The sequence below is a fragment of the Hyalella azteca genome, unplaced genomic scaffold (genome assembly GCF_000764305.2).
Source record: "Hyalella azteca isolate HAZT.00-mixed unplaced genomic scaffold, Hazt_2.0.2 contig4579, whole genome shotgun sequence".
Classification (NCBI taxonomy): Eukaryota; Metazoa; Arthropoda; class Malacostraca; order Amphipoda; family Hyalellidae; genus Hyalella; species Hyalella azteca.
In genome coordinates, this window is record NW_025934792.1 from 85624 (window position 1) to 98662 (window position 13039).

At 38.9% G+C, this 13039-nt stretch overlaps 1 protein-coding gene across 1 annotated transcript; it reads right to left on the reverse strand.

The window, feature by feature from the left end:
- Positions 1-3996: 3996 nt before the first annotated feature.
- Positions 3997-6068, reverse strand: LOC108682077. The gene has a single exon (XM_018171190.1). The coding sequence runs from the start codon at positions 5889-5891 to the stop codon at positions 4719-4721; it is 1173 nt and encodes a 390-aa protein (XP_018026679.1). The 5' UTR covers positions 5892-6068; the 3' UTR covers positions 3997-4718.
- Between the last annotated feature and the right edge of the window lie 6971 nt (positions 6069-13039).

Here is a 13039-nt window from a genome sequence, read left to right on the forward strand (position 1 = left end):
ACGAATATTGCATTATGCCTATAAGCTCACCTGCTCAGTGTGGGAGAATAGGGTCGACAATTTCATTCAGGAGACCCAGCACTGAGCTAAGTGACGGAATTAAAGGAAAAGTCTATGTGGACGGGCCTAAAAAGTCTATGTGAAATGTGGACGGGCCCCTTACACACCTGCCTCCATCGTTATTCAAAATCTCGATTAAGATCTTCATTAATTAAAGCTTTGGGTAGACCACTACGCTGATTTGTTAACATGCCCACTGCTTTTATACATACCGTACAATTCAAGCAAATAACGTTCGTTGCACATGTAACGCAATGTTTTCCAACGCAATGGGCAATTAACCACCAACATAAACTGACTACGGACTACTACAGCTAGTCTAATGTTAACTAATGTGATTTGAGAGCAACCAAGACGTGGGTTTTCGTCAATACATTTTCTCGATACCAAAATGATAAATGAGGTAGCAGGAATCAGTGTTTATTATAGAATATATTTTTTAATCACACTGAAAGTCTGGGGAAATCTTGCTGAACCCGCGGGGGGACTACTAAAAAGAAACAACACGAATAGAGACTCATTGAGCAAGTGGATTAAATGCTCAACTAACAGGTGTGTCATTTGACGTTTCTTGTGTGTTATGGACGTTAGATCACACAATGAAAAATTGACACATCTGCGGTAACTCATTCGCTGGCAAAATTATGATTGAGATGACTGATAATAATTGAGGTAACTAAAGACGATCCATTACTGAACAGGAACAGTTGTGGAACCCATTGATTTTCAATCACTAGTGCCTAGGAAGTTCAGTCTTCAATTGTATCGATTTTGTATAATTTCAGCGCATTTGATTCAAGCGAAATGATTCAAATCATCGAATGCTTTCAGTACTGTCTTCACAGGTGTCTCTATCAAGGTTGTCAAAAGGCCTAAAATAGCGGAAAATGCCGAAAAAGGTCTGTAGCTCGATATATACTAGTATATTTGTAGGTTCCGGTGAAGAAATTCAATTTTAATTTTTTTCGCACTTTTTAAAATTTAGTAAGCATTTTTAAAAATAAGCATCATAAATTTTAGATTTTTGCAAGCCAACGCAATTAAATGAAACTAAATCGCGGAATTTATTCGAAAAAAAAAAACATTTACCAACCTTGGTCTCTATGCACTCAGCATACGGCTCACCTGCACAATTTACTCTCGTACTGCAGATGCTTTATCATTGTTCAATGTTCATTACATAACATAATATAGTGATACCGGCGCTGAAGAGTAGGCCTGATGGGGTCTGCAGTCGCCGATTCTTGTACTTTTCGTGACTTGATCACAGAAGATCTAAAAGCATGTCCTTATACCGGATCCTTTCAGAACTGACGATATTTTGAAATAGCTGCTTGACTTGCCCCATGTTCGATATGGTGCTAGGCATTTCAAGTCTGAACATATATTCCATAGCTTTATCTAGTTTGTTCTTGAAGGCGTTCATACTTGGAGCGCCAACGCCGATTCTTGTACTTTTCGTGACTTGATCACAGATGATCTAAAAGCATGTCGTTATACCGGATCCTTTCAGTACTGACGATATTTTGAAATAGACTCACACCATTCACTCCATGTGCCACAAGCCCCATCGAAATATGGTGCAGAGCTCCAAAACATCTAAATCATGCTCCCCAGAAAAAGATTGCAAAAATTTTCTATTTATAATTAATTTTATTAATTATACGTGGGGTATACAACGTGATACTATTGCAGCTCACTGATGTACTGAGAATAATCGTTGTCTATTCCCGCGATTTAGTGAACTGTATTTTGTGGCGCACCAAAAGAGGTTGCTGGAGATACCTGCTGGGGTCTGTTGGAGCGAGCGGGTTCTATTCTATTTATAGTGTGTTGCATCAGACTAGTCACTGCATCACGCATGCGCGGCACCGAGCAGCCGTATGCGGTACGCCTACTAATTCGTCCATGTTTGTCATAAGTTCAACGTTTGCACTGTGATCAAATTAACAATCAAAATAGGATTTCACGTGTTAATTGAATCGATAGCATTGTTCATATAAGACTGAAATCCTGTGAAAATAGATATGAATGAGAACGGGTAGATCAGGCATGCACTTTTCTTTGCAACCCTCAAATGTCTAACCCCCTAACCGCACACAAGAGTGTTGTAAAAGTTTTCATTCTCATGAAATTTTGTCTCCTTTTAAAAACGAGTTTATTGCTTGCTATTTAACATTCAAACTTTAGAATATCTAGCCTCTAGGTATAGTTCAAAACATTTCAGTAGAAACGAGCAGGCAATGACGCACGTATTAACCACGTTTCCAAAATCTTCCTAAATTCCTCATTATTGATGTCTTTTCTTCTATTGCGTTTGCCTAGAACGGTCGTTGCAGTTCGCGAACGTTCTTTTCACCAAGATCGGATATTACAAATACAAGGTATGCGCTGTATTGTAATTTCCCTCCGCGAAGAGTTCAACGTGCGACTAACACCGAGCAGTTGCGCAACTTAGCATTCCTGTGTTTAAGTGACGCGTTTCCTTCTCATGGACGAGGAGCGTTCCATCAAGATCTAGCATGGATGATTGATCTAACATAAGTAGTAATTTGTCACTAATGTTGATAATCGACCTAAACTACGTTAAATTTTCATGAAAATTAAAAATCAGGCGCTGAGTTTAATGTCTTGAAGTGTTTTTTTTTATTAAGCGTCTGCCCTGCTGATACAGAATTGGCTCATTTGCACACCAACAATGAACATGCAAGACAATTTTTTATGTGCGCTTCAGAGAAGGAACACTATTGTGAGGGTAGCGGGAGTCTCATTTCCACGATAACTCAAGATGCGAAAACAATTAATAATGAATATAAATTAATAACCTAGCGTATTGTCGTAAAATGTAACGTCGTTGCTTCGATGAATAGATTAACACGTAAAACGATAAGTGATGCGTGCACGTTGTAGGTATAATTTAGAGAACAGTTTTTTTAAAGGTTTACTTAAAATACAGTAGACTTTCCCAGAATTGAGAACATAACTAAATATCACAGGTTAGAAAGCTTATATCTTATCATTAATGCAAATAAAGCTGATCCGAGACGCGGCTCGCTGCCGACACAGTAGCTCATGCAGTTCCGTGGCAAATATGCTAAAACGGTAGAATCCTAATTTTTTATTGTGAGAAATGCAGTTCAATTCAATACATAGAAATGAATAAAAACAGATGTTACCGGCAGTGAACATCATTACGTAGACAAACGTTGGATCATATCTTACACTTGACACTGTCTTGACCATATCTTAATAGATCATATCTTACACTCACTGAGTCTTGACAAATGGTGACGGTAAAAGTAGTAACGAATTTTCTGTTAACGCTAAAAAACATCTTTAAAATTAGTGTAGGCTCAGGCAAAGCATTTGGGAGAACAACAAGTAAGACAAGCATTGAAATATATACATGGGTCTAGAACACAATTTAATATGGTAGTATACAATGATATGAACTACGAGGTAATAATCTTGCTACAAATCACAATGATATGGATTACACAACGATAATCTAATCTAAACTACACAGTGAGTTGAATTAAACGACAATAATCTTGCTATAATACACAACGAGTCATATTGCAACGCAATTATCTTGCTATAACTAACAATAATTTGAATTTTTAGACAATGATCAATATTTTTGCTGTAACGAGCAAATAAAATTCCCAGTAGATAAGTTCCATTAGTAAAAACGCGTAGAGCCGTAGAAGCCTACACACTAGAAGACCTGGATACACGAGTGGAGCTTGAGTGTCTTCAGGTTGTAGATTCATCGCAATTGTTATTGTTCTGGGGCCATACTCTCAAAACTCGTTAAGTTAACGTAAGTACTTACGCTCTATTTTCCTGTCTATGATTGGTGGATTTTGCTTGAAAGGCCGTCAATGATTGGCTGATGAACTTACGATCTCTTAACTTTTTCTGAAAGTATGGCCCCAGGACTCAACCTGAGCTAAAAAAGTGTTTCACCTTCTACCAGAAAACCTCTGTCATGCTCTTCATTCTTACATGTATACCCGGTTTGAAAATTCTAAACAGTAAGTGTAAATAAATAATCAGGTACAACTACATTAAGAATAATTTGATTATTTTTTTATTTGCAAAATGGATTTGTTGATTCAACAAAATTGTTACAAAGTACCAAATGAGCTAGAGAAAAACTAAGCAGTAATGAGCACCTCGGAGAACAGGATGTTGTGCTGCAAGGTATGCGAAAACATTCTATACGTTGCTGGCAGAGGAATCATTTCCCGAGTTGAACTTCTCATCAGTTAGATATGTTGAAAAATGTCCAATTGAACATGGGCTTTGTTCTGGAACTATGCATGGAATGAAGCTCATTTATTTTTAGATCATTGAAATACGAATAAATCACATCAGTTTTTATTACATTGCCACGTTTCAAAATTGTCTATAATGGTTTTCTGTAATGTTTTTTTAATTTTTTTTAATGAAGTCAAAGTCAACGGCTCTAATGAATCACATATAAAGGATAGACTAGCATCTATGATACTAGAAACACGGTTAACTCAAGTTCAACCATGATTAGAGCTACCGCATGTGATTGAGTCCCATGCTGATCATTAGAAAACACTTGAGCAAATATAACATATAGCATATCGATAAATTTGTTAAATATTGGTTGAATAAACGCAATTTTATCCACTAAAAATTGAAACAACTCTGCGGCACGTGCCAGTTTGATCGGAAACGAAGCCGGGAAGGCACACTCCTCGGAATGAAGGCGAAGTTGTCTGCGTTGGGATCCTCAGCACTTCTCTGCACTTGCCAAGGAACGAACGTTGGCTGCCTTCAGGACAGGCACTGAGAGCTAGCACGTCAAAGACGCTTCTTGGTGGTGTGAACAAACAGTCGGCACTATTACTCTCTGCAAGAATCTCAATTAATGTTGGACTGCAATACCCTTTGTAATTTTTCTTATAACACGTGCCTTCGAACGAAACTAGTTCATCATTTTCACATGGATTAGGCACGCATTCCATTTTCCCGTCCAAACCTTTCTCAAGATAATGTGAGCTTTCGCACGGCCCTTGTTCATGCAACATAAAACACTGTCCAGAATCTGCATCAAAGTAGTGATTTGCTTCGCAGTCGCACTCCGCTTGTCCGTTAATGTCGACGTAAATAATTTGGCCTCGCGGACACAGATCGGGAGTGGCGGGGTCCACACAGTCTCCCTGGAATTCAAGTTGCTCCCAAGGACAGCGACGTTCGGCACAGTGGGCAACGCCATCGCTGGATAACAAAAGCCACTGGTCGCTCTCACAAGAACTTCTTGTCAAAAGGCGTGAACAACTTCCCTCGAACATGGTGAGCAAAAACTTCAGAGAACATTTATCACTGGTAGCATTGACACTCGTTGTTTGTGCAGGGGAGCTAGGGTTGGTAGCAATTGTATCTGTAGGAGGGATAATAGGAAGGAACGTATTTATTCCTGCTCCAATTGTCCCGCCGTTGTTGGCGGGAATTCTGTTCATAACAGTCGATAGAGACGGTAGAGGCCTGCCTTCGTTCACGCCAAATACAATAGGCACCCTCTGATTGCTACCTACGAGCTGATCTTTATTGGAGAATGAAATGGGCGACCCTCTCCCATCTGAGACTCCAAAGGCGATGGCAGAGGCATGAGGATGGCCACGATGCTGGAAGAATATGTTTGGTAGCGGGGATGGCGTGCGCGGAATCCGGGCAATGTTGTTTGGAGCTGGGAAAAAAACTGGACCTCTGAATTGAGGATGAATGCTACGCCCAAAATGTTGTGCTCCAATGCCACTTACTAGCATTAGGACGATTATCTTGAAGTATGACATTGCTGTGACTGTAAACGTATCTTCGAAAACCCTTCAATAAATTGTCTACCTCAGTTCCAAATTCAAGAAATTCCAGTGACAGTCAACCAGCACGTTGTCTGCCCTATGCAGTCGAGCGAGCTGCTAAGACACAAAGAGATATTTGGAGCTCTGCTGCACGACACACTTCTCACTACAGCAGACTTCGCAATGCTCAGTAGAAGACAAGTCAAGGGCTTTTAAGCAGTGGCTGACACCCCCCGACTGCCCCCACCTTCAACTTCAGAACCCACCACGTTGCGTGGAAGATTTATATGGTACACGCTTGTTAACAATAAAATGAAAATGCCAACAGAAAATGTTAACAATAAAATTTATTTCATAACGAGGCTCAGGTTCAATGTTCATCATTATAACAATTTTCCCTAGAACTTTTGGGAGGTCGAGACTTACAATATAATCGTTCTAACCTCTAAATATTCCATCTTGGAGATATTTAAAATGTTTTCAAACTGGGGAACTGCTGCTTACGAGTTCATTTTTTAAGATATAATCAAACGTCGTCGTAAATTTCAGATCATTCAGTGCAAAAGTTCTTGGCTGAACGCGAAGAACTTTTTGTTACCATCATCATAACGGTCCGATTTACCAGCCTTGCACCTCCGCATCGCAAATCTTGATGCCCTTGCTTGGTAGCGGTTCACAGTTCTAGAGTCCTTGCAGAGGACGAAATGAAGCTGGGCTTTCAACGAGAAATTAAATGCTACAGCCTGTTTCTCTAAATAAATAATTAAGGGTTCGTGGCCGACAATAATAAATAATTAAGGGTGCGTGGCCGACAATAATAAATAGTTAAGGGTGCGTGGCCGACAATAATAAATAATTAATGGTGCGTGGCCGACACATTAAGTTATCTCGTGGAAATTGAAGAATCTTGCTATTTAATTTGCTGGAGTGTGACTAATACTAACTAAAAATAATTTACCGCCACTATCCGGGTTAACTTAGCACAATATGCTTTTACTTTTTTCATTTTCATTTTCAACAATGATCAGTGTGACTAACGTGAAATAAATAATATGTTCTACCGTTTCATCTCTTAACATTTACCCAAAAAATATAAATTTCTCAAATGAGTACTTATTTAATTAACGTCAAGATTGGAATTGCTGACCTAACTGAAGAAGTTTGTTATGTTTTCTACCCCATCTTACATGACTGAGGTTCTATATCGAGATCGTTGAGCATAACAACAGTGTGCGCTGTGCATTACGTCACTGCTCGCACAGAGCTGCCACACCGGAAACTGGTTCGTCATGGTTCGGTACGTTCTTCCTATAATGAGGACGGTTCACCTAGCCGGTTGCTAGTGTTGAAAATGTTCAGAGAACCAGAACTTTCTGGAGTAAAATCGAGCGCTTGCTCGACGAGCTGGTCAGAAAAGAATACGGCACAAAATGATCGTCGTACCTCTGCGGTACGTGTGAAGCGATAACAATGTATAAATGTAATGCCATCTCTCGTATAAATTCATACAAGTAATGGAAAGTATAATGTTATGCAAAATGAATTACAGGATTTACCTCTGATTTATATAAATTAATATAAGATTTGAACAGCTTATTAATATATATGTATCATAATGCTGATAATTCCGAGTAGCGCTACTACACAAAGTACGCAGTATTCAACTCCAATGCAAGCACACAGAACACAAATACAGATGAAACTACAACGACATTTGGCTGGTTTCCGTCATATACTTCACTTGTGCTGTTGTGGTCCACATTTAATACTCGTGTAAGTGATGATTGTCATGACAGTTGTTTTACCGCATTGCTAAGGACGCCAAAAGTAGATCAACAAGACGAAAGAAGGAAAACATGAGAAGGAAAAAAATATTATTGCTCAGAAGCGGTGCAGAGATCTGAATGCGTCACTAAGTGCATACTTTCGCATGAATTTCCTGCATTTCGGTATTTTACTGAGCACCATTAGGAGTTCCATCAATTCAAAGAGGAAACATAATCTGCGATTAATTTCTGCGAAGGATTTAAAGATGAAGGAGAAAAGTCACACCCGGTGATGAGACATCCAAACTGCTGACTCACCATGCAAATGTCATTACCTAACAAAATAGTCTTAAGAACTATTTAAAGAAATTGTGTGTCTCTGTATTCGTCAGAACTGTATGTCGAACCATGTCTAGCTCCTTATGATTTCTAGATGAATCATATGGAAATAAGCAGTAAGAAACTGTTAGGAAAAAGGGATTCCCACATAAAACGAATTGTAGAGTATTTATTTTTATTGTTGTATTCAAATTTTATGACGTTTCTAATGAAAAATTAATGGAGATTGTGAATTCTCACCTAAAGAATTCACAGTCCTCGTAAAAAATCACATCAAAGCTAAGCAGCCAGGTTTAATCAGGTATAACATGCATGTTATATCTTGGAAGTTTGACCTATGAAGCATTCACATTAATTGCCGAGAATCAAGTTTGTGCCAAGGCCCACTCAGTGCAATGTTCCAAAGCTCTTCGCAGTTCGATCAAGTGCTCTTCGTCTCGAAGAAGATTATTAATAAGAAGCATGCTCTGGTCTTCAATCAAACTTACTATATATATATATATAGTTGGCAGATAGTACTATATATATAGTATATATATATCGTACATATATCGTGGTAAGGGAATTGCTCAAATAAGAAGAATGAGACATTTTTTCTCAAATGCTAGCTATTTTGGTGCGAGGCAAACATAAAATTTGAATGCAAGTATCTTCGAACTGTAGCACCTAGTGACCCCTGTAGCACCTAGTGACCCCCTATAGCACCTAGTGACCACCTGTAGCACCTAGTGACCTGCTGTAGCACCTAGTGACCCCCTGTAGCACCTAGTGACCTCTTGTAGCACCTAGTGACCCCCTGTAGCACCTAGTGACCCCCTGTAGCACATAGTGACTCCTGTAGCACCTAGTGATCCTCAGTAGCACCTAGTGACCTGCTGTAGCACCTGGTGACCCATGTAGCACCTAGTGACCCCCTGTAGCACCTAGTGACCTCCTGTAGCACCTAGTGACCTCCTGTAGCACCTAGTGACCTGCTGTAGCACCTAGTGACCTGCTGTAGCACCTAGTGACCTGCTGTAGCACCTAGTGACCTGCTGTAGCACCTAGTGACCTGCTGTAGCACCTAGAGATACAAACATACTCGAATAGCTACGGGTGTACGTGAAAAAGTAGAAGGATACTTGAATAGGCACGAGTAATAGGCACACGTGCGAATATACCTGAACAGGTAAAAATTTCACATGAACAGGTACGAGGATACTTGAGTAGGCACGCTGCACGAGTATACTTTTGGATGTTTGGAGGAATCGTGGCTAACGTAGGTAGGAATTGGAGGTTTTGCTGAAACCCAGATAAGTAGGATAATAAAGGGTTGAAGAGATATTCAGGGTAGTTTATTCTGCTAAGTGGTTATAGGTTGACTCAGTTAGGAAGCGTCAAATGATGGCAAGAATCGATCAGGTAATATGAGCGCAAGTATAAGGAGGTTATGGGATACAATAGGTTCTGAGAATCCTGCAAAATATAGTGCGCGAACGAGACCCAGTGGTTATACTATTTCACCAAAACACGAAAGACTGCATCTGACTTCCGTTTAGAAATGCGTCTCAACTCAAATAGCCCTATTATGGGTCCCAAGCTATGGCGATGGTGCCACACGTTCCGAGTGAAATTTTGCGTAAGTCTCAAATTATGTGAATTGCAGAATAATAATAATATTTTGTTATAACCAGAATTTAAAACTATCACAAAATTATCAGATATTATAGATATTAAGACTGGCCATGATTAACCGGCTTACAATGCTGATAACATTTACTTTTTACTCGGTTTGACGTAGGCCATCAGCCATGTTTGACAGGTGACGTACATAATTAATTGGCATAAAAATATATGAAAATACTGTTTTTTTATAGTAATTTTCTCGAATCCCTACATAATTTAACAGGTGCGAATATATTTGAACAGGTAAGATTTCACATGAACAGACACCAATAAACTTGAACGAGTACAATATAACTAAACACATACGCGGTTACTTGAATAGATTCAAGTATTCCTGAACAGGTATAGGAGCCTACATGAGCACTTGGACAGATACATAACATAACATAGTGATGTCGGCTCTGAAGAGTAGAGGCCTGATGTGGCCTGACGCCGATTCTTGCTTTTCGCGACTTGTTCACAGAAGATCTAAGATCGTGTCACAGAAGATCATTGCCTCTCCGGATCACTTTACCCAGCATGGGTAAACGTGGAGGGAGAGGTAGGAGTACACTCGGACAAGTGAGAGTGAGAGTATATATACCGTACTCGAAAATGTAGATGCTTGAACTAATGGAAATACTTTAGAACAGGTAGTACTCTTGAACAAGTGCATTACGTTCATGAGCAGATAGGACAAGAAATAGAAGAGGTAGGAAAATAATCGACCATGGTCATGTTCATTTGAATAAGTAGGAATAAAGCTGAAAGAAATAGGTAGCAAATATTTTAAAAGTTGCTAATTTCCTAGACAATCTTAGTTTAGCTTGCAAATCAAACTCAGTTGCCTTAAACGAGGAAACCACGACTCCCATTTATCGTATTGATAAATTTATTTTGTAGCACTTCATTAATTTAGACCATTACACAGAAAGTTCCAGACTATATTTCGATAGTCAGGAACGGCTGCTATACACACCGAAAACATCCAGGAAACTGTAGCGGAGAAACGCACACTCATCTTTCCACGAGCTGGAACCAACCTACTCTTGGAACTTATAATTACTTTCAAGTTTCAAGATAACAGTAATATGTTAAAAACCCGTGCATAATCAATAATATAATTTTAAAAAGATATTTTCGTTTGTTAATACACGAAGCATCTCTCATTTTTTAACCTCTCGCTCACAGTAGAGGCTTGCAGTGGATAACGATACACAACCAGATATTTTTACGTTTTTTACATTAACCAAATGTAAGAATATTGAGGTGATGAATTAAAGTCGAAATGTGCACGGTAATGTAATCCTGGGCAAACGCGTCCAGTTGCGGCCACTTAAGTCGGGTCTATGTCATATTTAGGCAGCTACACCGGATTGGCTTTTTCCGCACTTGGTTATTCCACAATAAATGAAAATAATATATGCACGGTCAGAATGGTGTGATTCATCATCCGAACTTTTAATAAGTATGTTAGCTTATAGCTTCTTCTTCGCTACAGAATAACTATCATTATAAAATTAGAATCTTTCAAATGAGAATCCAAGAAAATCCAAGATGCTGGGTGAAAATAACGAAATTAAAAATCCAAGATGCTGGGTGAAAATAACGAATTTATCGCTCATTACTACAGGGTAAAAGTTGCATAATTAATTAAAAGTAAAAAGATCGATTCTAAGATGCTGGAAATAGATACGTTGGAAAAATTGAATAGAGTTCTTCTTACTTTTTTCATAGCTGAGTTTTCGAAAAAAAAGCCGTTTAATAGATTGTAGAAAATAATAATTACAAATGTGATGACAATGAAGTTCACTTGAGACCATGAGGATTTCGAGTAACATGCAGCGAGTGCCATGTCTCTTGACGTGGTGATGTTCGTGATGGTGTATTTGTGGTGACCAACCACATGGCGGAGGTCGCGTGTTGCTTCATGCCAGTGTCAATAGAAACGCGTCGGCGTGAGGAGGTCGAGGCTGCAAGTAGAAGTGCCATTTTCTTTCTTTAATTGAAACTATCGTTTTCTTTAAGATAATTTATGATTCTCTTTTAGCATTTAATAGTTGCAACTCCATGCAAATAAATTCATGGCCATCGAGGGTTCATCATGTGCAAATTATTCAACAAGGTTGAGATAGAGAAAAGTTTCTCTTTCCATATCATGTTATTTTTAATAAATTTTAACTTCCATTTTAAACTTAGTGCGGAATGCCCCAATGGCTTCCAAGTTCCAATTGATATCATTTTTAAGTCATTACCTTTCATGAAATATCACCGGAAGTGGTGCTAGTTATTAGCTCGCGTGAAGGCCATTTTTCTCTTTGAGGAGAAAACAGAAGATCATCTCGCCTCCGCAGTTACGCAGATAACGCGTACGTTTAATTTCTATATTCGATGTCTTGTAATTTAAGAAATCGAATGTACTCAACAACTTGGAGGTTTACTGCATCATTTACGTCTTGCTTAGGTGCTCCTGCATAACATATTCACATGTAGATGACATGTTTTAATGTTGTCGTTAATTTTGAAGCTGTGGATCATAACTCTGTTATTCATTATGACCTTGTGTGGAGCTAATTAAGGACGGGTTGCTGAGTGCTTCTCAAATATCCGCTTGCATTCTTGAATAACGTAACAGGAATTTATTACTTCTTCTGAACAAGTCTTCTCATCACCGGGTGCATTTTATTTATGTCTGGTCCACTGGATTTTGCGTACCGGAAAAGCCAGACATTTTTATCTTATGACCTGCGCTGTACAAAACAACGGGCTGCGCATGTTGAGGAAAATCCCCATCTGGGATTGTTAAAATCTGTACACTTCAATTTGTGCAAACAATTTAAGATAAAATTCGTACGCCCTTGAATGGAAATTGCTTACATTTCCTGATGAAGTGTATCAGAAGCCAAGCTATGCCGCGAAGGTCACGTCCAATTTCATCCAATGACTCGATTGGCCGACTCTTTTCAGTTTGTTGTTCGTTAGTGGAGCTTCAAAAACACTTCCTATGTTTGATGTAGTGCTCAATTTCATGTTAGACTAATCTCTGTTTCATGTTTGTGTTATGTTTCTGTGATTTTGTTGCAGATATAAGAAGATATATATAGAAGCACTAATGGCAAAGGATCTTTCATTTCTTTTCTGCGACAAAATACTTATTTATTCGCCTGGTAATCACTTTAATTTGCAATTTAATTAACTTGATCGATATTATTATTCAAAACATATTCTGTGTCGCGGGAGCAATATTTTTATGCAAATAGACTGTATAGCTGGAACTTCTCGGCACGAATCACGAACACTCAAAATTCGTGAGCTGTGTCTGTCCGGCCGTCCCCGCAGGAGGTGGCAGACCGAGTCAAGTTTACACTTGGTCTTTTCTGTCCGCCGCGCAGG

What these genes read in the sequence shown, in the direction of transcription:
- LOC108682077 (XM_018171190.1), bottom strand. Translation starts at nt 5,891, where the DNA reads ATGTCATACTTCAAGATAATCGTCCTAATGCTAGTAAGTGGCATTGGA.